The sequence below is a fragment of the Geotrypetes seraphini genome, chromosome 12 (genome assembly GCF_902459505.1).
Source record: "Geotrypetes seraphini chromosome 12, aGeoSer1.1, whole genome shotgun sequence".
NCBI classification, from domain to species: domain Eukaryota; kingdom Metazoa; phylum Chordata; class Amphibia; order Gymnophiona; family Dermophiidae; genus Geotrypetes; species Geotrypetes seraphini.
Window position 1 is genome coordinate 46,359,731 of NC_047095.1, and position 25,940 is coordinate 46,385,670.

Consider the following 25,940-nt stretch of genomic DNA (forward strand, 5'->3'; position numbering starts at 1 on the left):
AGGGCTCCCTCTTTGCAGATGATACAAAAATCAATAGGGTAGACAATCTTGTTCATGTGGATAACTTTAGGAATGGTCTAGAATTTGGCAGCTTATCTTTAATGCTAAAAAATGCAGAGTTGTGTATTTAGACTATATAAACTCAAGGGAGCAATACAATTTAAGGGATAAAGTATTATTGTATATGAAAGAGGAGCAGTATTTGGTTATGATCAAATGTGATGACCTTAAGGTGGTCAAACAGGTAGTAAAGATAACAGTGAAAGTTAGAAGGATGTGTTAGGTACATAGGAAGAGGGAGAGGAAGGCCAGTAGGAAAAAGGAGGTGATAATGCCTCTGTATAAGTCCCTGGTGAGACTTTATTTAAAGTACTATGTACAATTCTGGAGACCACAACTTTAAAAAGATATAAGCAGGATGGAGTCAGAGCAGAAGGTAGCTCCTAAAATGGTGAACGATTTCATCATAAAGTATATGGGAACAGACTTAAAGATCTCAGTATGTATACTTTGGAAGAAAGGAGGGAGAGGGCAAATATGATAGAAACATTAAATACCTCTGTGACATAAATGCACAGGAGATGAGTCTCTTTCAATAAAAAGAAGCTCTGGAATGAGGTGGTATAGGATGAAAGTGAAAGGGGGCAGATCCAGGAGTAACCTGAGGAAATACTACTTCATGGAAAGTGTGGTGAACTTGTGAAATGGCTTCCTGGAAGAGGTGATGGTGGAGATGAAGACTGAATCTGAATTCAAGCAAGCTTGGGATAAGTATATTGGATCTCTAAGGGAGAAGAAGGGATAGTAGATGGCATGGATGGACAGACTCGATAAGCCATATGGTTTTTATCTGCCTTCATTTTTCTCTGTTTTTACAGATTTCACACCTGAAGGTCAACTGTGGTTTAGTTTAGCTTATTTGACATTTGATAAACCACCTTTCAATTACAAAAAAGAAAAGCAGTACAATACAACTAGAAACAAGGAAAGAAACTATCAAATTTGAAAAGAGAGAATATAAAAAGAGATTTTTTTTAAAAATGGGGTGAGGAGGACATCCACAAAGTATACAAAAGAACTTCAGGGTAGGAGACTGCCACTGAGGCCCTTAGGCAACAATGGAGGAAAAATTTTAATGCTATATGTGAATGCTAGATCTGTGAAGAACAAAGAGGAAATTTTATTTGATACTTTAATTTCTCAAAGCCTGACTTATTTTGTGTTATTGAATCTTGGGTGTTAGCTTCTGATACATTGATTTTAAATCAAATACAGTATGTCCTTCTGGTTTTGAAGCATTCTGTCAACTTAGGTCAAATAGGAGAGGTGGAGGCCTCTTAGTGATAGTTTAAAAATGTCTTGGTTTAAAGCTGAACGTTTTTTTCTATTCTTGACTCTACTGAAGTATTACATTTATCTTCAGTGAATTTTAATATTTTACAGTTCATGGGGTGAAGAACTTTTGTGCATGAAAGAGGAGCGGGACTTGGGAGTGATAGTATGTGATGATCTTAAGGTACTTGAAAGACACAAAAATATAAACAGGGTGTACCCTAGGGCAGGGGTCTCGAAAGTCCCTCCTCGAGGGCCGAATCCAGTCGGGTTTTCAGGATTTCCCCAATGACTATGCATGAGATCTATGTGCATGCATTGCTTTCAATGCATATTCATTGGGGAAATCATGAAAACCCGACTGGATTCGGCCCTCAAGGAGGGACTTTGGAGACCCCTGCCCTAGGGCATTACAGGCAATATGATTCCCTGGCCTCCATACTTAAAAACAGCATATAAGCTTAAATTTAAATTTTGGATGAAGGAGCACCCTCAGCGTGAGTTTGAAAGCTCTTAAGAGCAGCTCAGCAGAGCCGCTCTGATGCTTAAAGAAGCAGAGCCGGCAAACACAGAGCAGACAATACTACTGCAACCAGACGTACACCATCATTTAGGTGCTCTTGGGTGTTTAATAAGTGCAAATTCAGTGCAAACATGTGCCCAATAAATAAGTGGAATGCCAGGAAAACCAGGAAATCAACTGTCATATAATGCCCCGAATGCCTGACCCTGCTGACTCAAAGACAGGAAATATAAATCTCAATCATTTGTCCCTTCAAGTACTTAGCTGAATATGCAATCCTGTTGTCACATAGTACCGGAGGTAGCCCAATCCTTTTATATTCAAGGCCAGTGTTAAAGGGTAGTCCTATTAGAACATGGTTCAACCCAGCGGGGTTTCAGGGCCAAAGCCCCTTCCTCAGGAACCGAGCAGGAACAATACAGCTGTAGGTCAGAGTAAATCAGGGCAGCTCAGCTTCAGCTAATTTTCTTTTGGGGCATTTCTGTATGATCTTAAGGTAGCCAAACAAATTGAAAAGGTGATGGTGAAAGCTAGAAGGATACTAGGGTGTATAGAGAGAGATATGGACTATAGGAAAAAGGAGGTATAAGACTTTTGTGAAACCTCATTTAGAATATTGGGTACAATTCTGGAGATCGCACCTTCATAAAGATATAAACAGGATGGAGTCGGTCCAGAGGAAGGCAACTAAAATGGTCAGTGGTGTTCGTCATAAGCCATATGGGGATAGACTTAAAGATCTCAATATGCATAGTTGGAGGAAAGGTAGGAGAGAGGAGATATGATAGATGTTTAAATACCTAAGTAGCATAAATGCACATGAGGCGAGTCTTTCTTTTGAAAGGATGCCCTGGAATGAGACGGCATAGGATGAAATTAAGAGGTGATACACTCAGGAGTAATCTAAGGAAAGGGTAGTAGATGCATGGAATAGTCTCCTGGTAGAGGTGGTGGAGACAAAGACTGTGTTTGAATTGAAGACAGTGTGGGCAGGCACATGGGATCTCTTAGGAAGAGTAGGAGATAGTGGATGCTATGGGTGGGCAGACTGAATGGGCCATTTGGCCTTTATCTGTCATCAGGTTTCTATGTTTCTATTGGTTGATGCTGCCTTTGGGACTTTTCATTCTAATTGTTCTCCTTTAATTGAAGCTTTATTGGCTTACAATGTTTACTCTTACCATAATGTAATGATTGGTGATTTTAATCTTCATTTTGATTGTTTATTGACAAATTCTGTTGTAGCTGAATTCTCTCAGACCTTGGCAGATCTTGTTTGTAAGGTTAGTCTTTAATTTATTTTGTTGCCCCCTAAACTTTTTGTAATTTTATTGATGCGTACATCGCTTAGAATTTTGAATAAGCGATCAATCAAATTTATAATAAAACTTGACAACTTGAAATTATAAGTGGTCCAACTCATTCTGCAGGGTTGTAGGGATCTTGAGGTGAGACCAATAAGATGTCATCATGTAAATGCAAAATTTGATAGAAGCAGAAAGAATTAGTGAGGCCAAATGGATCAGAAAAATATTAAGAGAGTTGGAGATGGTAGGGAACCTTGGGGACTCCACAATGAAATAGAAGTGGAGAAGACCTGAAACAAGGGAGAGAGACCAAAAATGTACAACCAGAAAGATATGACGAAAACCACTTAAGCAGAGTGCCTGAAATACCAAGAGAAGAGCATCTAGACAAAAGGATAGAGTGACTGACTAATCAGATCAAAAGTGGTGCTTAAATCAAGGGAGATAAGGAGGGAGATTTTTTTCCCCGATTTGAGAGGTCATTAAGGAGAGAAGTGATAACAGTCTCAGTAGAATGGGTTTTGTTCAGGCTGTCTCCAGTGCAAGAAATCCTCCAGTTATACCTGCTAATTTTCACAAATGTTTGGTACAACTGGCCTAATGGTGTTCATTCTTTAGTATAGATTACTTTAAACGAGATTACCTTAGATGTCTGTACTTCCATTAGTTTGCTATACTGATAACTACTAGTGTACGGTTTTGAAACACCTCAATTGCTCTTCATAACCAACCAGATTCTTTGTAAACACAAATGCTTCCAGTTTCAGTCTGTTTCTGATAACTTACCCAACTGTAAAAAAGCAGCTAAAAGAGTTTGCCAAAACATAGTTGGATTAGTATATCTGAAAAACAAAAAAATTATATAATGAGGTTAAAACTGTGGAATCATCCCTATAAAACATTATACAGTACTGAGAAAAAGACAGTGAAGTCCCTAGGGTGGTCTGCATTTTACTACTATTTACACTTATAATATGATTACACTTCTCCCTCAGTATTCGCGGTTTCCGTATCTGCGGTTTTGCTTATTCGTGATTTTTCGGCTGCTGACTCCGCCCCCCAAAAAAAACATCATCACTAAAGTTTTTTCCTTTTACTGTACAGTACCGATAAAAAAGTTTATCACTTACCATTACTGTAACTCTGAAAATCACTGCTTCCATGCTTTCTCCCACAAATTCGCTGCTTCCAAGCTTCCCAAAGTGCACAGAGAAAAAACGCTGCTTCCCAGCATCCCTAGAGAGAAAGGCTTCTTCCCAGCATGCATGCAATCACTGGTTGCCTGCCCTGAAATCGCTGCTTGCTTGCCTGCCCTGAAATCATTGGTTGGCTGCCCAGAAATCGCTGCTTGCTTGCCCTGAAATCGCTGCTTAATTATTTCAAAACCCGCGAATAACAGTTGAAAAGTTATTCGCAGTTTCAATAGTAAAAATGACGGCACTTTCCCAAAACCGCAAATAACATATAAAAAGTTATTTGTGGTTTTTTCCATATTCGCGCCTATTGGGCACCCACATCCACCGCGAATACGGTGGGAGAAGTGTAGTTCCTAATCTAAACTCTGATAGCAACATTTCAGTAAGATCTAGCTCAGGGCTTCAGCTTGACCAATGTAAAACAAAATATCGTCTTTGGCCATCTGCAGTATGAGTTAAATATTTTGGGTCACTGTTTTGTGTGACCTATTTATCAGCTCCGCTTCAGCTCATGGATGGATCTTTTGACAACCTCCTCTATAATTTTCTGATATAAAGCAAAATTCATAGTTCTATCGGTGATGGCAAGCTATATACTGTATGTATTTATAAAAATGTATATACCCTCTCCTTGGCATCACAAAATGCCAATCAAGATGGAATTGACGAAAATTTTTCCTATCATGAACATATAAGTAACACTATCAAATCTTGTCTCTACCAATTGCGAATGATCCGTTCAATTTCTAAATTTCTGGAACCTAAATCTTTAAATATTTTGATTATAACAAAGCTTGACTATTGCAACGCGTTACTAATCAACATTACACAAAAAGAAAAGAAACGTTTACAAATAATTCAAAATATTGTAGTCAAACTTTTACACAATGGTAAAACGTATGACCATGTAACTCCTTACTTGATCGAGTCGCATTGGCTCCCCATTACTCATCGCATCACTTATAAAATTTTGTTACTGGTATTTAAAACTCTATCCACAAGTGAACCATCATTTATAAATCGGATGCTTATCCCATACAATTTATCACGCACTCTTCGATCATTAGCACAAGGATTACTGGTAGTCCCCTCTTTAAAAGTGGTAGGTACCAGACGTCATGATATGTTTTCAATTGTGGCCCCCCAAACTTGGAACTCTCTACCACAATATATAAGAGATGAAAAGGAACTCAGTCTCTTTAAAAATAAATTAAAAACTTTCCTTTTTAAAGATGCTTTTAGTCTCTAAAACAAATACTTTTTAAACAGTGTAGCTAAGTCATCCCTCCTTATGTTTTTTCCTTGAATGTTCCCTTTTCTTCTTTTTAAAACATTTATTATGTAACTTTTCCCCTTTTATCATTTTGTGTTCTTGTTTCGTCTGTTTATGAGTCTGTTTTTTACCTTTTATATAATATTATTTCTATGTTTTTTTAAATGTTCATATATCTTATTGTAAATCGCTTAGTAAATTATGGATAGGCGATTCATCAAATTAATAAAATAAACATAAACATAAACATCCATGTATCTGATACAATAAAGTAGTCCCACACTATGATACTTCCTCCACCGTACTTGACAGTAGTGATGAAGTTTTGTTTCTTACTGTCATTGGAATGCTTTTATGTTTCACTCATATTCTGATATTTGACCACATTTGCTTATTTCTGATCAGAAGGGGTTAACTTTGAAAACTAATCAAAAAATGCATTAAGTTAGTCCAATAAAGAAGGTATCTCCTTACTTCATTTATGTTTTGTTTTATTTCTATATATTACGTTGTTCTTTTTATTTTGAAATGCAGTATTTTGTTCCTGTAAAACAAAACATATTACTGTGACCAAAGAGTTCAGTTTGTGACTCATCTGAACAGAAAACACTACTCCAGAAGTTTTGTGGATCATCCAGATGTTCTTTGGCAAACGTGAGTAGGCAGCAATGTTCTTTTTTTAAAAAAGCTCTGGTTTCTTCCTAGATATCTTCCTGTGAATATTATTCCCATTTTGGTTTCTCTTGATGGTTGATGAACAAGCCATCGTATCAATTCCTTCTTGGGGTAATCTGAGGAGGACAACTGCTACTGAATACAGTTGCTGTAGTCATCAGTGCTATTTAACTGGCTAGGAATGGCTCCTGGACAGTTAGATAGCTTTTGGCCAGCTAACTGCTAATAGCCAGCTATCCCCCATTGAATATATCTGCTGAATACTAGTGCTTATTGGTTAAAACTTAGCCAGTTATATCAAGCAACAAATTCCAATTTTTAAGTGTTGACTGACTAAGTTTAGGGCCACACAAGTTGCTGGTCTATCTTTGGCCACTATAACGTAACTGGCCAGAGCTTAAAATCGACTTAGCTGACTAAGGTTGAGCCGGCCACAAGTAGTGCTGGTCACTGGAAATGGCCCAGCATTAAATATCCGGGCTCAGTGCCGACCAAGGGAGAGAGCCAGCCTCCCTCCAATGGCCTGAATATCGGCTCCTAGTTCTTTCTGTTTGTAGACGGTGGGTGGATGGAGCACCAAGGACTAAATTCTATAAACGGCACCCAAATTCTGGCACCGATAAAAATTAGTGGCAAGTGCTATTCGATAAACGGTGCCGAATTGAACGCCGTTTATAGAATGGCATTTGGCACTGGAATCTTAGGCACAAGGATTTACACCAACTGAAACCTAGTGTAAAATTCTCATGCCCAAATTAGGTACAGATCTCCCTTATTATATAACACTGCGCACAAATTCCACGAATGCCTCTATCCGCCCATGCCCCCTTTCCTGATCTGTGTGTCAAATTTACTCACAGATCCTAGAACCTAAATATGCTCAAGTACATTTAAATTAATGCCAATTAGCACTGATAATTTGATTAGTGCTCATTTATCACCACTAATTGGTTCATGTGTCAATTAAATTATACATGCAAATTGGATGTGTCCAAATTTGCACGTGTAATTTTGAGTGCCATAGATAGAATTAGGATGTAAATATTTAGAATTTTATGTCTTATATCCTTGCCCAAACAAGGTTTGGTCCTCTGCAATTTCTTTGGATCAAAGCATGCTGAGTTCCTACTAACTTCATTGGCAAAGACCAAAGCTCAAAACATGTTGAATTTATTTATAATATAGGATGCCCAGGACAGTTTACTTGTTAGCTACTTGAATCGAAGAAACACTCCTTCCACAGGGGTCCCTAGTGTTGGTACATTGAGTATCAGAAAACCAAAGTGGATAAGATAAACCAAAATCGGTAACGAACAGGTGTGAGAACTCTCCTGTATGAAGTGTTGCACCTCTGAGGAAGGAGTGTTTCTTTGAAACACGGACCATGTCGGGTCCGGTCCACAGGAATATTAGGACCAGTTGTTTTGGATATTTTTCATGAAGTTTTTGTACTTTATTTTAGATCTTTGTTTTTGTTATAACCCTGTACATTTTTCTGCAGTATCGTTTTTGTTTGCCTTGTGTGTTTTTACTGCAGGTTTTGTTGGTTCTTTTTTGTTTTGTCTAAAGAAACATAAAATGTTTTAATTTGTACCCTTTTTATTGCATTGTAAAAGACTGGTTTCAATTTAACAATAGTAATAACTTGTAATTCTCATATACTTGGGGTTAAAAACATTTTTGTTGGCACTGTATGTTTTCATTTTAGCAATAGACACTAATTACTGTGATGTACTTGCATTTTATGTTTTATAAAACATGACTCAACAAGCCCCATAAAAGTCCAGCTCTGCAAGAGAATGTACTCATGTGAAACCAATGGTCTAATTAACAAGGTCTCTGTTTACATGAGGGCAGCCAAGGATAACAGTGCCATGACAAGACAGTGATAATTTTTCACTAAGAAACACTATTTATAACAGTTATTTCATACCAAGCAGCCAAATTGGTTCCATTAAAATTAGGCAGCTGTAGCATCTACAACTAGCTCAAAATGCAGCAGTAAGACTCGTATACGGATTATGGAAATTGGAAACCTGCAGTGCTACTACCGTGTTTCCCCCAAAATAAGACACTGTCTTATATTAATTTGGGGTTCAAAAAACGCACTAGGGCTTATTTTCTGGGGATGTCTTATTTTTTTTATGTACAATGATCATCTCTTACCCATTCCCTTGTGCAGCATCTTTCTATCCCTCTCTCCCATCCCCCCCCCCCCCCGTGCAGCAGAACCCCCGAAAGCAATTTCATTGTGTTTCGTTAGATCTAATCTAATCTAAGCATTGTTCTTGTATGCCACATCTTCCCTATAAAATAGAACTTTAAATGGTTAACAAATAAACAAATTACAGATCATCCTTCAACAAACTGAATTTCAGATGTCATAACATTTCTGAAATAAAAAAAAAAGTCTTGAGATCTTTGTGGAACAGATAATACATGGGCATTTCTGAAGTAACTACAATACCAACAGCTCCAAAGGATAAGTCACTTGCCTATTTACTGCAAGGGAAGCCTGGTGCTGAAGTGTGTCTGGCACCATTTTGACAACTTTTAAAAGACTGCTACACTCAGTGTTTGGGGTGTTGCAGCCCAACTAAAACTATCATTTGGGGCTAGAAATCCCAGGACTGATGCAGTGGGTGATCTTCACTAATTTTGGGATGTTGTACAGATAGTACAAAGTCATTCTCCCCGTGCAGCAGAACCCTGAAGACCCTGCCAACCCATCCCCCTGCGCAGAATCTTTCCCTCCCATCCCCCCATGCAGCAGAACCCCGCCGACCCTCCCACCGCGAGGCCGACATATATCTGTTCCAAACAGCAGTGACAGAAGCACTGAATGGGTTGCATCGCGGCCTTCCCCTATGCTGTGTCACTGATGACATCATCAGTGATGTGGCAGAGGGATGGGAAGGTCCCGGCGGGGAAGGCCATGAAGCAGCCTGTTCAGTGCTGCCGCCACTGCTGTTTGGAAAGGAGGTATGTCGGCCTCGCGGTGGGAGCATCAGCGGGGTTCTGCTGCACAGGATAGGAAGAAGGGATGGAAAAATGATGCGTAAGGGGATGGGTGAGAGGGGAGGAAAGATGCTACACATGAGGGGGGAAAAAGTGCTGCCACCGATGAATTGGGGAGTGTCGTGGACATATGGGAGGGGCTTTTGGGGGGGTCTATCCAACTAGGGCTTATTTTTGGGGTAGGGCTTATATTAGGACCTACCCTGAAAATCATGCTAGGGCTTATTTTTGGGGTAGGTCTTATTTTCGGGGATACACAGTATATGAAACCACATTGGCTGCAGATAACCACAAAGATCAAGTTTAAATTGGGCATCACTGCCTTTAAGATCCTGAGAGGGAATGCCCCCGACTACCTAACAGAGTTGGCTGTGCAAATCCAGGATGCCTCCAACAGATATTCTACTAGAAATCTTTTCCAATTAAAATTCCCAGCATGCAACAATATCAAGTTTACTGGGCAAATTACCCTATCCATCCAATATCAATTAGCAAAATAGTGGAACCAGCTACCATTTACACTACGATCTTGTGACCACAAGCTCTGGTTTAGAAAACTTCTAAAAACATTTCTTGCATAGGTCCCCATGAGTGGAATGGTCTTCCTCAATATATACGTTGACAGATCAGTTTAGGCAGTTTCAAAAATTGTTAAAATACATCTTTTTGTATGATGAAATATAGGAGCTGAACCATTTTTGATTTATATGTAGGCGCTGGATGCTTATTCTATGAGATTTCATGATGTTTGCCTTTATTATTGTGTATATGCTGTGATTTTTGAGATTATTGTTACGTACGTATTTTAATTATGTAGGTGCCATGTTTTAACCCGCCTTGGGAAAGGCAAGATATAAATAAATAAAAACATAAAACAAAAACATTTCTTTACCAAGACAGGGAGTCAACCCTGAAGTAATCGAAGCAATAATTGTAAAAATGCTTTTCCAAACTGTATAATGCAACTCCTGGGACAAAACAAAGAACAAAAAAACTGACCTACTTGTAACATATAGGGGTCCTTTTACTAAGGTGCGCTAACCGATTTACCATGCGCTAAATCAGTTAGCATACCTTAATAAAAGGACCCCATAGTTGAAACTATGATCTAACTGCATTAATAGTTATACCTGTATTAGCAACCTTATTGAATGTCACGTCAGTCTGTCCAGTGTAACTTCCTGGGTAACTGACCCAACCTCTTGTAATGTAATCCGACCTTGAACTGAATGGGTAAAGGTGGAACAGAAGACCTGATTAACATGACATAACAGTTCACTGTGCCTGGATTTTTCATTAAGGGATCCTTTTACAGAGGTGCGCTAGCGGTTTTAGCACGCGTTAGCATGCCGCGCGCACTAGCCTCTATCACCTCCTTTTAAGCAGGCGGTAGTTTTTCGGCTAGCGCGCGCTAATCTTGTGTGTGCGCTAAAAACGCTAGTGCACCTTCATAAAAGGAGCCCTAAATGTTTGCTATTTAATGTATGGGTCCTTAGCAGTACTGTGATTCCATGCTATTCTAACTCAGGTAAGCGAAACAACTGTTGATGTTTACTACACTGATTTTCCCATTTTTGTATCTATTAGCAAAGCTGCTAAGTGCATCTGGCCAATTGTTAAAAATTGAGAGAGTAACAATAAACGGAGCACAATTACATATCATCAAAAGGGAATAATGACTTAGCTTGGTTAAGAGAAGGTAGAGAGAGAAATGGGCTGAAGGAACCAGAGAAATTAGGTTTCTTCTTCTACTGAACCTCCTTTTTAACTTTGGAAATGGGCAAGTCACTACTAGGGAAATTGCGAAACTAACCATTGGGCTTCGGTTTGGATTATAAATTTAATTACGTATGTTCTCTAAACCTATGCTCGGGGCAAATTTAAATATTTTGTCACAGTTGGTATATGCATGCCCAAGAGGGCTTGCAATGTAAGTTGCAAGTAAGGCAATAAAAGGGTGAAGTGACTTGCCATAGGTCACAATGGGGGGGGGGGGGGGAGAATTGTATGAAAGGAGCTCAAAATTTGATATGGGGGAAAAAACTGGCACTATGTGTAATTCTATAAAGCAGTGTTTTTCAACCTTTTTTGGGCAAAGGCACACTTGTTTCATGAAAAAAATCACGAGGCACACCACCATTAGAAAATGTTAAATAATTTAACTCTGTGCCTATATTGACTATATATAAAGTAATTCTCTTGAATAGGAATCAAATAAACACAAAGAAAGTATTTTATAATTACTTTATTATGAAATATTAAGTAAACAGAATAGTGAAAAATTATAAAATACTTTATTCAGTGCGAAACCTGGGCCTGTTTGGCTGAACACAAAGCTGATATTCTGGCTGGAATGGAAGACACACACGTAGCTCTTCATCAACAGCTCTCAGTCTCTCTCTGTATTTGGTTTTTATAGCATACAAAAATAGACAAATATACCCTCCATCCTTTTTATTAAACCACAATAGCAGTTTTTAGCGCAGGGAGCTGCGCTGAATGCCCAGCACTGCTCTTGACGCTCATAGGCTCCCTGCGCTAAAAACCACTATTGCGGTTTAGTAAAAGGGGACCATATTGTAAAATATAGACAGCAGATATAAATTCAGAACTGTGCATAGTAAGTGAAGGGAAGTTTTCATCTCTGGGAATTTACCCAGTTAACTATTAAGTTATTTGGGCAAATTCCTTTGAAAACTGTGGTAATACTGCCTCCACTTTGCTAAATTTAAAATAAAATCATTTTTCCTACCTTGTCTGGTGATTTCTGGTTGCACTTTCTTCTTCTGACTGTGCATCCAATCTTTCTTCCCTTCTATCAGCCTGTTTGCTTTCTCTCCTCCACACCTCATTCCCTCCACCAACTTTTTCTTCCTCTCTCCCTGACCTTTCTTTCTTTTTTTCTGTTTCTCTTCTTTCCTTCTGTTTCCCTGCCTGCCCCCTTTCTTTCTTTCTCCCTGCCGTTCCCCAAGCCACTGCCATCGGGGAACAGGACCCACCAATGGATAACAGGCCCCAAAGCCGACGCCGACGCATGCTCTCCCTGACGTCAATTCTGCAATCGGAGAGGAAGTTCCGCCCAGCCAGGCAGCGATTGGCTGGCCCGAACTTCCTCTCCGACTGCAGAATTGACGTCGGGGAGAAGAAGACTTATCGGCTCGATAGATTAGATCGCCAAGACAAAGTGAGTCCTGGGTGATCGACTCACTTTGCCTTGGCGAGCTACTGGCGCCCCTGCCTCGGGCCCCCTGTCAGCTCCGGGCCCCTGAATGCAGGACTGGTAGTACTGCCCTGATGGCGGCCCTGCGGCACACCAGGCAACATCTCGCGGCACACTAGTGTGCCGCGGAACAGCGGTTGAAAAACACTGCTATAAAGTATGTGCATGCTTTATAGCAGGGGTCTACAAAGTACGGCCCATGATATGATTTTATCTGGCCTGCTTTGACAAGCAGCTCCTGATTGGTAAGGCCCGACTTTAGTGCAGGAAAAGGCGGTCGGAGCATACAGCGAGTGATTTCCTTCACTCTCCAGCGCTCCGGCTGCTCTCTCCTGCCTCTATCGCTGCCCTCTCCAGTCTCCCCCACGAAAAACCGTATTCGCAGTTTTTCAAAATTCGCGGGGATTCCTGGAACAGAACCCCCACGAATATCGGGGGAGTACTATACTGCATATTGTAAACAGAAAATAAATCCAACCAATCGGATCAATGATGACGAAGGTCCAAGATCATCTTTAAATTTAATAAAACAGTGCTTTCCAGCCAGTTTTAAAACGTCTGGTTTATCTGTTTGACTATCTTATGTTACTTTCTGGGATACCTTCCAGAAGGAATAATATGTTCCATTGGCAGTGGACAGCTATCAAGTTTAATTTCCCTGAGGGACCAAAGAGACTTCAAGCTGTTTTCTTAACATTTTATACACAATGGCTTACAACAGCTCACAATAAACACATGTACCACTATCTGGTGTGAAAAGATAAGAAATTTCATCTTTTACTCCAAACAATAATTATTTTTCCTACCATCTATCTAGTATCTATGCTCGTTCTTTGATAGACCACCATAGCAGATGTATTCCTACCATGTTCTAGGAACACATTTTATTAATATAGCATTAAGAACATTAAGTCCTGAGCATTACTTTGGAAAAAACATGACATATGATGTCCAAAAGCCAAGAAACATCAAGCACCAGGAAGCTGTTTTGAAACTGAACACTCTAGAATTAAAAATAGTATTTGGGGTACAAGCAGAGACTCTGTACTCTCATAGTGTTTCATCAACAACTGCTTCTTTAGGGAAAGACTAAAGAGGTTAGGGCTCTTCAGCTTAGAAAAGAGATGGCTGAGGGGGGATATGATTGAAGTCTACAAAATCTTAAGTGGTGTAGAATGGGTACAAGTGGATCGATTTTTATTCCATCAAGATTTGCAAAGACTAGGGGACACTCACTGAAGTTGCAGAGTAATACTTTTAGAGCCAATAGGAAGAAATATTTTTTTACTCAGAGAATAGTTAAGCTCTAGAACGCATTGCCAGAGGTTGTGGTAAGAGCAGTTAATGTAGCTGGTTTTAAAAGAAGGTCTGGACATGTTCCTGGAGGAAAAGTCCATAGTCTGCTGTTGAGACAGACATAGGACAGTAGCATGGAAAACTGCTATTATTTGGGTTTTTGCCAGGTACTTGTGACTTGGATTGGCCTCTGTGAAGATGGGATACTGGACTAGATGGACCATTGGTCTGACCCAGTAAGACTATTATGTTCTTATGAAGCACTTTTGGATGAAATGCTACCAAGAAGAACAGAAGTCAGATGGACCACAGGAACTGCTTTTATAGCTACAATGAAGCTTGATTCTGCAATTGACCAAGATGGTGTTAGTAGGAGCATCACGTTTTTAAGCTTTCTTTTGCAACTGTTTTGAGATGATATCATACATGCTTGCATACCTTATTTCTAAGAGTTTTTGGAAGATTAGCTAAGTGTCTGGGCATGTGGATGGACTTGAGCTATGGTGACAGCCACTGTTCTATTTTCACCTTTGGAAAACATGACGTATCAGTAGACGTATCAACAAAATATCAGCCTGATTTGAATGTGATGAAGATTCAGATTTTTCAAAGTTCCTTTCTCGTGACTCTGCTGTTAGATACTTTGGCTTCAAGTTATGGAATGACCTTCCCCTTCATATTAGAAATCAATTCCCATTAACATCCTTCAAGAACCTCCTAAAGACTCATCTCTTTTCTTTAAATATAATATGACACTTAACAGGCAACCAATGCAATTGCTATAAAAGGAGGGAGGGGGTAACATACTCAAACCTCCACAGTTTATATGTAAGCGGCATTCTGGACCACCTGCAACACTCTACACCTAGAGGATATCATCTCTATAGAGCATTACAATAATCAAACCTCAGTAATATACATTGAACCACAAGCCAAAAATCATATTTTGATTACATTGGCTTCAATCTGCTTAGAACCTACATTTGAAAGAATGAGGGCTTAATTATAGCTAACATTTGCTCTCTCATTGATAGTGTCAAGTCTAACCCAACACCCAAGACTTCCTCAGGCCTTAAAATATTCTCAACTCTCTTTAAAAATAGGCCCAAGGACTTTTTGGGGTTTCATATTCAGATATTTCCTGATGTCTCGAGAGAGACTCAGAAGAGAAGAAGGGAATTCTTAATGTTAAAACCAGGAGTGACTCAAATAGGGGGTTTATTTTTTCTTAGGTATCCTTGTAAATGTGTCATAAGATACCGTTCCTTGAAATATGTATTTGTAGATCCAGCTCATTTGACTACTTTCCTTTCTGCGTCTTGAGTCTGTAGAACCATCTGCACCATTGTGATAATAATTAGCTCACCTCTCAGTAGTAGTGTAAGTGATTTTTCTTGTTAAAACGTTTTACTTTAATTCAATATCTACTCTTATCGTTAATCTTGGATCTTAATTTGAGGACTAGTGTGTGATTAAGTTAGGATGTATACTTTTTTTATTATTTTGAATTGCTTTCAGGTTTGAGAGTAAATAATATTATTATGTTTTCTTGATCTCACTTTCTGTACAAGATGATATGCTTGACAATAAATGTGTAAATTTTATAAATAAAAAAAAAAATAAAAAAATATATTCTCAACTCTCCTTACCAACAGCAGTTCAATTTTAGCAAAATTATTTATTTATTTAAAAAATTTATATCAGGTACCACCTAAAGTCTAGGCTATTTACAAACCATACAAAATAAATAATAAGAATACAACATATACTCATAAACTCTCCTACATCCTCCACTATGAACATACTTATTTCGTTCACATAAATACAATGTCCTAAACCTAAATCTTCATGAGTTTTTTAAAAGAATCATAGAAATGCTTACTGTATTTTTGTTCACCATAAATACATTGACAAATAACTATGTCTTCAAAAGTTTCTTAAAAATATCCCTAGGTTTACATAATCATTACTGACTAGTCAATGAGTTCCAAAATTTCACCTCCATTATTGAAAACAGAGAATTCCTGACCCTGGAATGTATCACATTTCTCTCTTTCATCAATAACAATCTCATATCCTGTGCAGATTAGAGAATGACATGGGGACAAATTTTTCCCTATCCCCTCAGGAACTCAATTTTCCCATCCCATCCCCGCGAGATTTGTTGCTGACTCTGTCCTTGCCCCATTCCTATAAGCTCTGCCTTAAATGCACAAGCCTCGAACACTTATGATTTTACACTAAAAAGCCACCTATACAAAGATGCATATGAGTCATAGATTGGATAACTTTTTCTATCAATAATCTTAGGATCAAACAATTAAATTTAACCAGATCTGAATATAGGTCACAATCTCTCCTATTCACTTTTAGATCTAGTTTTATTTAAAATATTTTTTAATTACCCTCCTGATGTTGTTTCCCCTTAAATGTTTTTCTATTCCTTAAATAATTGTAGTTCACCCCCTCTTTCCTTATGTATCACTATCTAGTATGTATATCAATTGTATGTTTATTGGTATAAATTGTTTTATATTGTCCCCTAAAATTATTGTTGTTATACGCATTGAAAATATTTGATATTGCATTTACATAAATTTTAATAAACTTGAAACTTGAGGCTTGTGCAGATGAGGACAGAGCTTGCAAGAATGAGGCAAGGACAGGAAAAGAATTTGCCAGGACGGGACGGGAAAATGAGTTCCCGTGGGGGAAAATTTATCCCTGTGTCATTCTCTAGTGCAGATCTTAATTCCCTTCTTTGATAATAAGTTTCAAGTTTCAAGTTTCAAGTTTTAATAAAATTTTGATTAATCGCTTTATCTAGATTCAAAGCGATATACATCATAATAAAATTACATTGTTAAAATTCTTACTATAATAAATAAAACAAACTGGACTTATGACAAATGCGACGAACTGGAAACATGAGGAATTAGGGGGAGAATTTACATTGTATTAAAAGTCTGGAGAGACATATAGGGAAAGGACATGAGGAAGGGTAGGGTGATTGGAAAAAAAGAAAAAAAAATTTTAAAAATTAATTTATAAAAGCATCATTGAAAAGAAAAGTTTTCAATTTACTTTTGAATTTTTCTATATTGGTTTCCTCTCTTAGATAAATAGGAAAAGAATTCCAATTTTGGGGAGCAATAACGGAGAACATATACTGGCGGCGTGTATTTATTATTTTTAAAGATGGGATAGATAATAGATGTTGTTCTGTAGATCTTAAAGTTCTGTTGGTGGTGTAAGGTATTAACAATTTGTGAATGAAAGCTGGTGTTTTAAACATAAGGGATTTGAAAGTAAGCAGACCAAGTTTGTATATTATTCTGTGGGCTACAGGTAGCCAATGAGCTTCTTTAAGAAGGGGCGTTACATGGTCAAATTTTTTAGCTTTACAAATAAGTTTTATGGATGTGTTTTGTATCATTTGTAATCGTTTAATTTCCTTTTGTGCTGTTCCTATAAGCAGCGCATTACAATAGTCTATTTTTGAAATGACAAGAGAATGAATAAGAATGTTAAGAGATTTATTACTAAGAAATTGTGACACCGAACGTATTTGACGGAGCCTGAAAAATGAAGACTTGATGACACTACTTATGTGATCATGAAAAGAAAGTTTTTGATCAAATATAACGCCTAGTATTTTTATGTTATTAACCTCTTGTAGTGGTTGACCCTTGATGGAAATAGGGAGCTGTAGATTGAAATTCTCCTTTAAAGGGAAGAGTAATACGTTGGATTTCTTAATATTTAATGCAAGTCTATTTTCATTTAACCAATTATGAATTTTCTCTAGTTTAATATTAATTGATGCTGAGTCAGATGGATTATTGGTATCTATGGGATGTAAGAGTTGAATGTCATCGGCATATGCAAATACATTGAAGCCTATGGATTGGCATAAGGTCAGCAAGGGAGAAAGAAATATGTTAAACAAAAGTGGAGATAATATAGAGCCTTGAGGGACACCGTAAGCTGTAGTAAGAGTATCAGAGGTTGTGTTGTTGAAAGAAACAGAAGAGGAACGATTAGAAAAGTAAGATTGGAACCAAGATAGGACTTGGTCTGTAATACCGATTGATTGAAGTCTGTTTAATAGTAAATTATGGTCGATTGTGTCGAAGGCTGCCGAAAGATCTAATGAGATTAAGAGAACTGACTGATGGTGATCTAAATAATAATGGATAGTGGTAGTCATACCAATTAAAGAGTGTTCTGTGGAGTGATGTTGCCTAAATCCTGTTTGGTTGGGGTGGAGAATGTTAGTTTTTTCAATGAAATCTGAAATCTGATTAAACACGACTTTCTCAGTTATTTTAGATAAAAAAGGGAGATTAGCGATGGGTCTGTAATTTGATGGATCTTCAGCATTAATTTTGGAATTTTTAATGATTGGGTGAATGAGTGAATGTTTCCAAACGACGGGAACAATACTTTGTTTTAAACTTTCACTTATTAGAGTATGAATTGCTGGACCAAAAATAGTGAAGAAGCGTTTGAGTAAGAAAGGAGGAATTGTATCTAATTGAGAACCTTTGATGTTCATGGATTTTATTACAGATTCTATTTCAAGTAAATTTGGAATTTTGAAGTGGGAACATTTTGAAGAAAGAGAGCTAACCTCGATAGATGCTTGGTCATGTTTAGTAAGTGAGTTTATGGTAAATGTCGATCTAATCTTATCGATTTTGTCAGTGAAATATAATGCGAGATCTTGAGATGTGAGATTAAGTAAGTTATCTTGGTTTTTTCGTTTGGTGGAATGTGAAATTGAGTTTAATATACGATAAAGAGTGGAAGAATTTGGAGCTTTCTGAATTAATCCTGAATAATATTTTGTTTTGGAGGAATTAATTTTAGCTTTGTAGTATTTGGAATGTTCTTTGTATGATTCAGTGTTAGAGAGGGATTTATTATTTCTCCATTTGCGTTCCAAAGCTCTTAACTGTTTTTTGATAAGGGTAAGTTCTGATGTAAACCAGGGATTAATAGATTTCCTAGTGGAAATAATTTTGGTTTGTTGAGGGGCTATTGTATCCAGCAGTTGACTGGTATTCACTGTCCAGTGGAGGAGAGAGTCGTCCATAGAGGTAGATGGAAAGTTTAAGAAGTCTGGCGGAAGTGCAGCCGAAATGATACTTGAGGAGAGATTGTTATAATCTCTAAAATTAATCGTTTTTTTGGAATCTTGAGGTTTTATGTATTTTACTATGTGAGATAATGATATCAAAAAATGATCTGACCAAGGAACTGATTGGCAAAAGTTAAACTGGAAATTATCTAATTGGGAAGTTGAGGAAAATGCCATGTCAATAGTATGTCCTAAGTGATGTGTTGGTTCTGATATTAGTGGATACATATCGAGTTGATTAATGTGAGATAGAATCGTTTTGGATTGAGAGTTGTTTGAATCATCGAAGTGAATATTAAAGTCACCTAGAATTAAGGGATTTAAAGTAGAAGAGCCAAAGTCAAGAAGAAGTGATTGTAGTTGGTTTAAAGTTTCGTTATTAACAGGAGGGGGCAAATAGAGGAGTATAGCGTCGAGTCTAGGTTTAGTTTGAAAGGAGAATTGTAGATATTCAATAGATGAATTAGTTGGAGAATAGTCAATGTTAAGAAGTAAAGCTTTACGGAAAATGATAGCTAGTCCTCCACCTCGTTTGAAACGACGGTGGTGGAAAAGATATTCATATTCTGAAGGGCAGCTATAGGAAAGGTAGGCCTCCTCTCCTTCTGATAACCAAGTTTCGATTAGACACAGTACGTCAAAGGAATGTTGCAGAATTAAGTCTTTGATTAAGTGGTGTTTGGTTTTTAGTGATCTGACATTAATTAATCCTATATTAAGATGCAAACTATTTGAAATGTTTGAAGGAGAGATAAAATCAGTAGTGGTGTTCTGAGGAGAAACTAAGGGGATTTCTATACGTTCGGGTATGCGTGGATTAGACGATTGATTGGATCTTTTAAGAGGTCTGTTTCCCCAAATGACAGAGAGAGGAGTAACAGGATTGTCCATATTAATTAGAGATGGTTTAAGAACTGATTGGTGAAATGTATACGTTGAATTAAGACTGAGTATGATCACGAAGAAGAACCAGATTGAAAGAGTATTGAAAAAGCAAAGTGAATTGATGAATCTGTGTGGTAAAGTGATATGATAGAGTTTATTAAAAGCGCACTGTAGTAGCGCACAAAGGAGCGCATTAAGGAGCATGACCTGCTCCTTAAGCGCGCTCCTTTGGCGCGCGCCGCAGGCGCGCGCCTTTGCGGCGTGCGCCGCAAAGTGCTTGATTTTAAATAGCATGTACCAGCAAGAGGGGCGGAGTCCACAACGAGCCGCCGCTTCGCGGCGGCGGGGGGGCCTTGAGAAGAGCTGTTGAAAATAAAATTAAGTAACAGGTAAAGAACTACAGTAAAATAATAAATAAGTCCAAACAAACAGTTAACGTGAAAGACAGGTAAAAGTGCAGTGCAGTGGTTTCCAGCCTTCTGTGATAGTTAGCGTGCGCCGCAAAGTGCTTGATTTTAAATAGCATGTACCAGCAAGAGGGGCGGAGTCCACAACGAGCCGCCGCTTCGCGGCGGCGGGGGGGCCTTGAGAAGAGCTGTTGAAAATAAAATTAAGTAACAGGTAAAGAACTACAGTAAAATAATAAATAAGTCCAAACAAACAGTTAACGTGAAAGACAGGTAAAAGTGCAGTGCAGTGGTTTCCAGCCTTCTGTGATAGTTAGCGTGCGCCGCAAAGTGCTTGATTTTAAATAGCATGTACCAGCAAGAGGGGCGGAGTCCACAACGAGCCGCCGCTTCGCGGCGGCGGGGGGGCCTTGAGAAGAGCTGTTGAAAATAAAATTAAGTAACAGGTAAAGAACTACAGTAAAATAATAAATAAGTCCAAACAAACAGTTAACGTGAAAGACAGGTAAAAGTGCAGTGCAGTGGTTTCCAGCCTTCTGTGATAGTTAGCGTGCGCCGCAAAGTGCTTGATTTTAAATAGCATGTACCAGCAAGAGGGGCGGAGTCCACAACGAGCCGCCGCTTCGCGGCGGCGGGGGGGCCTTGAGAAGAGCTGTTGAAAATAAAATTAAGTAACAGGTAAAGAACTACAGTAAAATAATAAATAAGTCCAAACAAACAGTTAACGTGAAAGACAGGTAAAAGTGCAGTGCAGTGGTTTCCAGCCTTCTGTGATAGTTAGCGTGCGCCGCAAAGTGCTTGATTTTAAATAGCATGTACCAGCAAGAGGGGCGGAGTCCACAACGAGCCGCCGCTTCGCGGCGGCGGGGGGGCCTTGAGAAGAGCTGTTGAAAATAAAATTAAGTAACAGGTAAAGAACTACAGTAAAATAATAAATAAGTCCAAACAAACAGTTAACGTGAAAGACAGGTAAAAGTGCAGTGCAGTGGTTTCCAGCCTTCTGTGATAGTTAGCGTGCGCCGCAAAGTGCTTGATTTTAAATAGCATGTACCAGCAAGAGGGGCGGAGTCCACAACGAGCCGCCGCTTCGCGGCGGCGGGGGGGCCTTGAGAAGAGCTGTTGAAAATAAAATTAAGTAACAGGTAAAGAACTACAGTAAAATAATAAATAAGTCCAAACAAACAGTTAACGTGAAAGACAGGTAAAAGTGCAGTGCAGTGGTTTCCAGCCTTCTGTGATAGTTAGCGTGCGCCGCAAAGTGCTTGATTTTAAATAGCATGTACCAGCAAGAGGGGCGGAGTCCACAACGAGCCGCCGCTTCGCGGCGGCGGGGGGGCCTTGAGAAGAGCTGTTGAAAATAAAATTAAGTAACAGGTAAAGAACTACAGTAAAATAATAAATAAGTCCAAACAAACAGTTAACGTGAAAGACAGGTAAAAGTGCAGTGCAGTGGTTTCCAGCCTTCTGTGATAGTTAGCGTGCGCCGCAAAGTGCTTGATTTTAAATAGCATGTACCAGCAAGAGGGGCGGAGTCCACAACGAGCCGCCGCTTCGCGGCGGCGGGGGGGCCTTGAGAAGAGCAGCAAGAGGGGCGGAGTCCACAACGAGCCGCCGCTTCGCGGCGGCGGGGGGGCCTTGAGAAGAGCAGCAAGAGGGGCGGAGTCCACAACTCCAACAAATCTTGAAAAACATCTAGGGGCTGTATGATACAAAACCTGATGCACAATCAAGAGCACTTTACATTGGATTCTCTGTTGTATAGGAAGCCAATGTAACTACTTCAGAATTAGCGAAATATGGGCCATCCATGAAGCACCCACAATCAATCTTGCAGCAGAATTCATCAAAACTTGCAATGCCCCACTTTTCATTTTCACCACCCCAAATAAAGTGCATTACAATAATCTAATCTTCCTAATATTGATGCTTGCTCCACTGTACGAAAATCATAAGGCATTAACATTGACTTCAACCTGTACAACATGTGCAACCGTGAATATCCCAACTGTGTAGTTTTCAATACCAAAAAGGAACTCTGGAGTGGTTCAAACGTTAAGAAGCACCCAAGAAAGGAAAAACCTCCAAAAGGAAGCAGAAGCCACAGGAGAAGACGTCCGTAGCACCTGGATAAGAGAAGAAACAACCTGCTTCGCATAACCCTTACACGTCAGCCAAGATTTTTCAAAAAAAACTAGGTCGTAATACTAAAGTAGTACAAATATCCATGTTGAACGGACCCTAGGCGAGCAAAGCCGGAGATACCAGGAAACTTCTTAGTCCGGCTGTCGAAAGACTCATCAAATCCGCAAAGTAAGGATGGCGCCGCCAATCCAGAGATTCTACAAATACTGTGCCCTGTGCTCAAGGTGGCAAATCCAAGCCATCATCAGCCAGCGGAAAACACTGAAAAAGAGAAGGCAAAAGCGAGAAAGGAGCCATGCAGCTACCCCCTCTAACTCCCACTCCCTGGGCCTGCCGAAGAAGCTAGGAAGCTTAGAATTGAGAGACGAGGCCATGAGGTCTAGGTCAAGCAAATCTCACGTCCATAAAAAGAGCTAGAACGCTGAGCCACAAATCTCAATATTGTGACCAGTCAGACACAAGGCCTGCCAAGGTCCCAGGTAATCTAGAAAAAAAAGTAAAAGTAAAATCCCGGAAGGAAAATTCCAGGATCTCCCTGGATGATAGTGTGGGAAATAATGTGAGTCACCACCAGGAGGAGCCAGATATATCTGAGGTTGAAGAGAGCGAATTTTGTCCAAGCCACCACCGGGGGAGCTCAAGAGGCCCCTGGAATTCAGCTGACACACTCAGAACAGGGCACGCCCCTAGGGTAGATAAGCCAGCAGTGGCATTCAAAGAGGGAAGCCGGTTAGGGAGGAAGTTTAGGCCTTGCCTCCCTAGGGATCCTGCCGGGCCAAACAGGGGCAACAGGCCACAACCCATGGAGCTGACTGAGGCTGAACAGACTGAAGATGTGCCCCACATGAATGAAGAGCCTATGGACTTCCAAGAGGCTTGGGCTGGCTGTGAATGCAATTTTCCTGAACCAATGCAGGTGGACTTGGCTTTAAGCCACAAACAGTGAGTGAGGTTCGTTTGGAACTGTTTGTGTGCTGGTTTTTTTTTCTTTCTCTTGAATGTTGGTTTTGAGAGAAGGCTTGGAGAGAGTGGGGAGAGGTTTTGCTTCCACCTTGGGAGGGAATTTGAAAGTCTATCTGAAGGCCTTTGTTTTGGCAAAACCTATTGCTCTCTCCTGTTCCTGGCAGACAGCTTCTGCTGCCAGAGGCTTTTCTTGATTTTCTTTTCTGACTGAGAATTGAGGAAACTTATATGCTGAACTTTATTTTTGGTTTTGATAAAATACCTGCTTTGGAGCAGGCAATGCTAGCTCTCTATAGAACTGGGGTCTCAGGAGCTAATTGAGACTTAATAAGCAGAAGAAGAAAGTTTGAACCTGATTGTGCATTGCTTTATTTGCTTGCTCATTTTGGCAGTTTTTTTTTTCTTTCTTCTTGAATGTGGTGAGGAACCCTGACTAATGTTATAAAGTTTGAAGAAGTACTTACCTGCTTTAAAGAATTGAGTAAAATGAACTATTTCTTTAAACTACCCTACTGTTGGGACTTTATTCTTGAGTGGAGTTGATTTTGTTTGCTGCTGAAAGTCCGGTCCTGCAGGGTGACTCCATGCCGGGTCACACGCTAAGGTACTGTCTGTTGTAACCACCATGATTTCTACTGAGCCCTGCCCTGGGCTATAGTGGTGGTCGCAATATCCAGGATGCAGAAGATTACACTATTACTAACATGCACACTTTCCAGAGCGTACACAGCGCTGTACACTGTCACATACAAGAAATGGGCCATGCTCAGATTCCGCGGAGAGAAAGTCTATCCAAACTCTTATCCTGATCCATAAAAGGATCTGCCAACAGAAGACGAAGATGAGAGTCCACCCATTGAAGCAGAACAACTTCACCTGCCAATGAGTACAACACCTACTGCCCAAGCAGTAGAGAAATACCCCCATCCTAATACTGACCAAAAGGACCCTTAGCGGCAATCCGGAAGAATGATCTGAAGCTCCAGAAAGGTAGCCTGACCCTGCTCAAGAGCAGAAGAATGAACAAGTACTGAGTCGCCTCTGAAGACCAGACTCCAGGAGCTGAGGATGGAAGCCACGGAGCCCCCCAACCCGACAGCCCGGGATGGTCGGTGGTCATGAGATAGTCCAGCAAAGACCGAGGCATGCCTTGAAAAGAGAAATCGCGCTGAGCCACCAAATCATACAGAGTGATGCAGGAGGAGCATACCAAATAATTGGTGCCCTGAGATACTGGGAACCCCCGGAACAAAAGTGACTGCTGTAGCGTAAGAAGGGGAAAGCAAGCCGAAGTCCCCAGTGGAGTCAGCAATATGGATCCCAGAAACTGTACAGAATCCCATACTCTTGGTCATGGTAAGCGAAGAAGTATACCAATCTAAGACCGAGACCCCACGCCCAAGTCTCCGGAAAGAAACACATGTCTCTCCTATATGAATAAAAACATCACCCAGATATACCTATAAATAGTACAGGAGAAAAGAGCGCTGTGCAAATTCAAAGATGCACGTGTAAAGAACTGAGGAAAAGATATCACCCTTTTCGTGTCAGTCAAATGGCCCGACTGGAAGTCGTCCGAATCAAGCAGGCAGTCAAGAAGAAATTAGATGAATCGCCTGGTAGCACCAAAACGGTACCACCGCCCACATCACCTAAAACGTTCGTGAAGCCTTGGGTAGGCGAAATGGCATGTGCCAAAACCGAAAGCGCCGCTCCAAGAGAGGCAGGCAAACCAAGTGCCGATTCGGAGTCCATAGAGAAAATGTAAATATACTCCCAGGTTGTCTGCAGAAATGTGTAACCCCGAGAAACTAATTCAGCAGAATGGGATCCAGCCTGCCCAATGGCCCCGTCTCGGGCACCTTGCAGTAAGTGGAACAACGTCCCTTAGTTCCTGAAGGACTACAAGAACTGTCCTGAGGACCAGTAACACTGAAAAGGGAAATACAAAACATAGAGAGTCCAAGAACGAACTGGAAACCTGAGGAGGATGCAAAGATGCAAGCATCCTGAAAAATCTTCACAGCCCCCTGACCTGACATTATAGCATCTTCTCCCTCATGAGAAAGCCTGAAGAGTCATTGGAAGAAGTCAAGATCCCCTCAGAATGAAGTGCAGAAGGTCAGGGAATGGCAGGATGAGACTGTAGGATCTGCAAGTCAGGTTTTCAGGATTTCCTCAATGAATATGCATTGAAAGCAGTGCATGCAAATAGATCTCATGCATATTCATTGGGGAAATCCTGAAAACCCGACTGGACTGCGGCCCTCGAGGACCGACATTGGACACCCCTGATTTTTGTGAACAAACAGCAATGCTATTTGCTAATTAGAGGAAAAGATCCATTAACTGAAGCACAGCACATGAAAAACATAGCTTTAGGTTTCTTGCTATAAAGCTACCCTTTTTTTTCTGACTAAAACAGTGCTCCAATCAGCTCATTCTTGAAAGCAAAGAAAGCAAAATGTAGAGATTGCATACATAACTTCATTTGCAAAAGCTTAAAAATAGAAAAAAAAAACCCCACATACAGACCTTAGCATGGCTTCTACTTCATTGC

General features: G+C 39.8%; 1 protein-coding gene across 4 annotated transcripts in view; it reads right to left on the minus strand.

Annotated features, from left to right (window-relative positions):
- LEPR (leptin receptor) overlaps positions 1 to 25,940 on the minus strand; it is a 114,490-nt gene that overhangs the window by 82,659 nt on the left and 5,891 nt on the right. For 3 of the 4 annotated variants that reach the window (XM_033916723.1, XM_033916721.1, XM_033916720.1), the window contains exon 2: positions 3,949 to 4,004. In XM_033916723.1, the coding sequence (XP_033772614.1) occupies positions 3,949 to 3,988 (40 nt within the window). In that variant the 5' untranslated portion in view covers positions 3,989 to 4,004. Of the gene's footprint in view, positions 1 to 3,948; positions 4,005 to 10,454; positions 10,459 to 25,940 lie in introns of those variants that run through there. The other variant, XM_033916722.1, reaches the window with a different exon arrangement.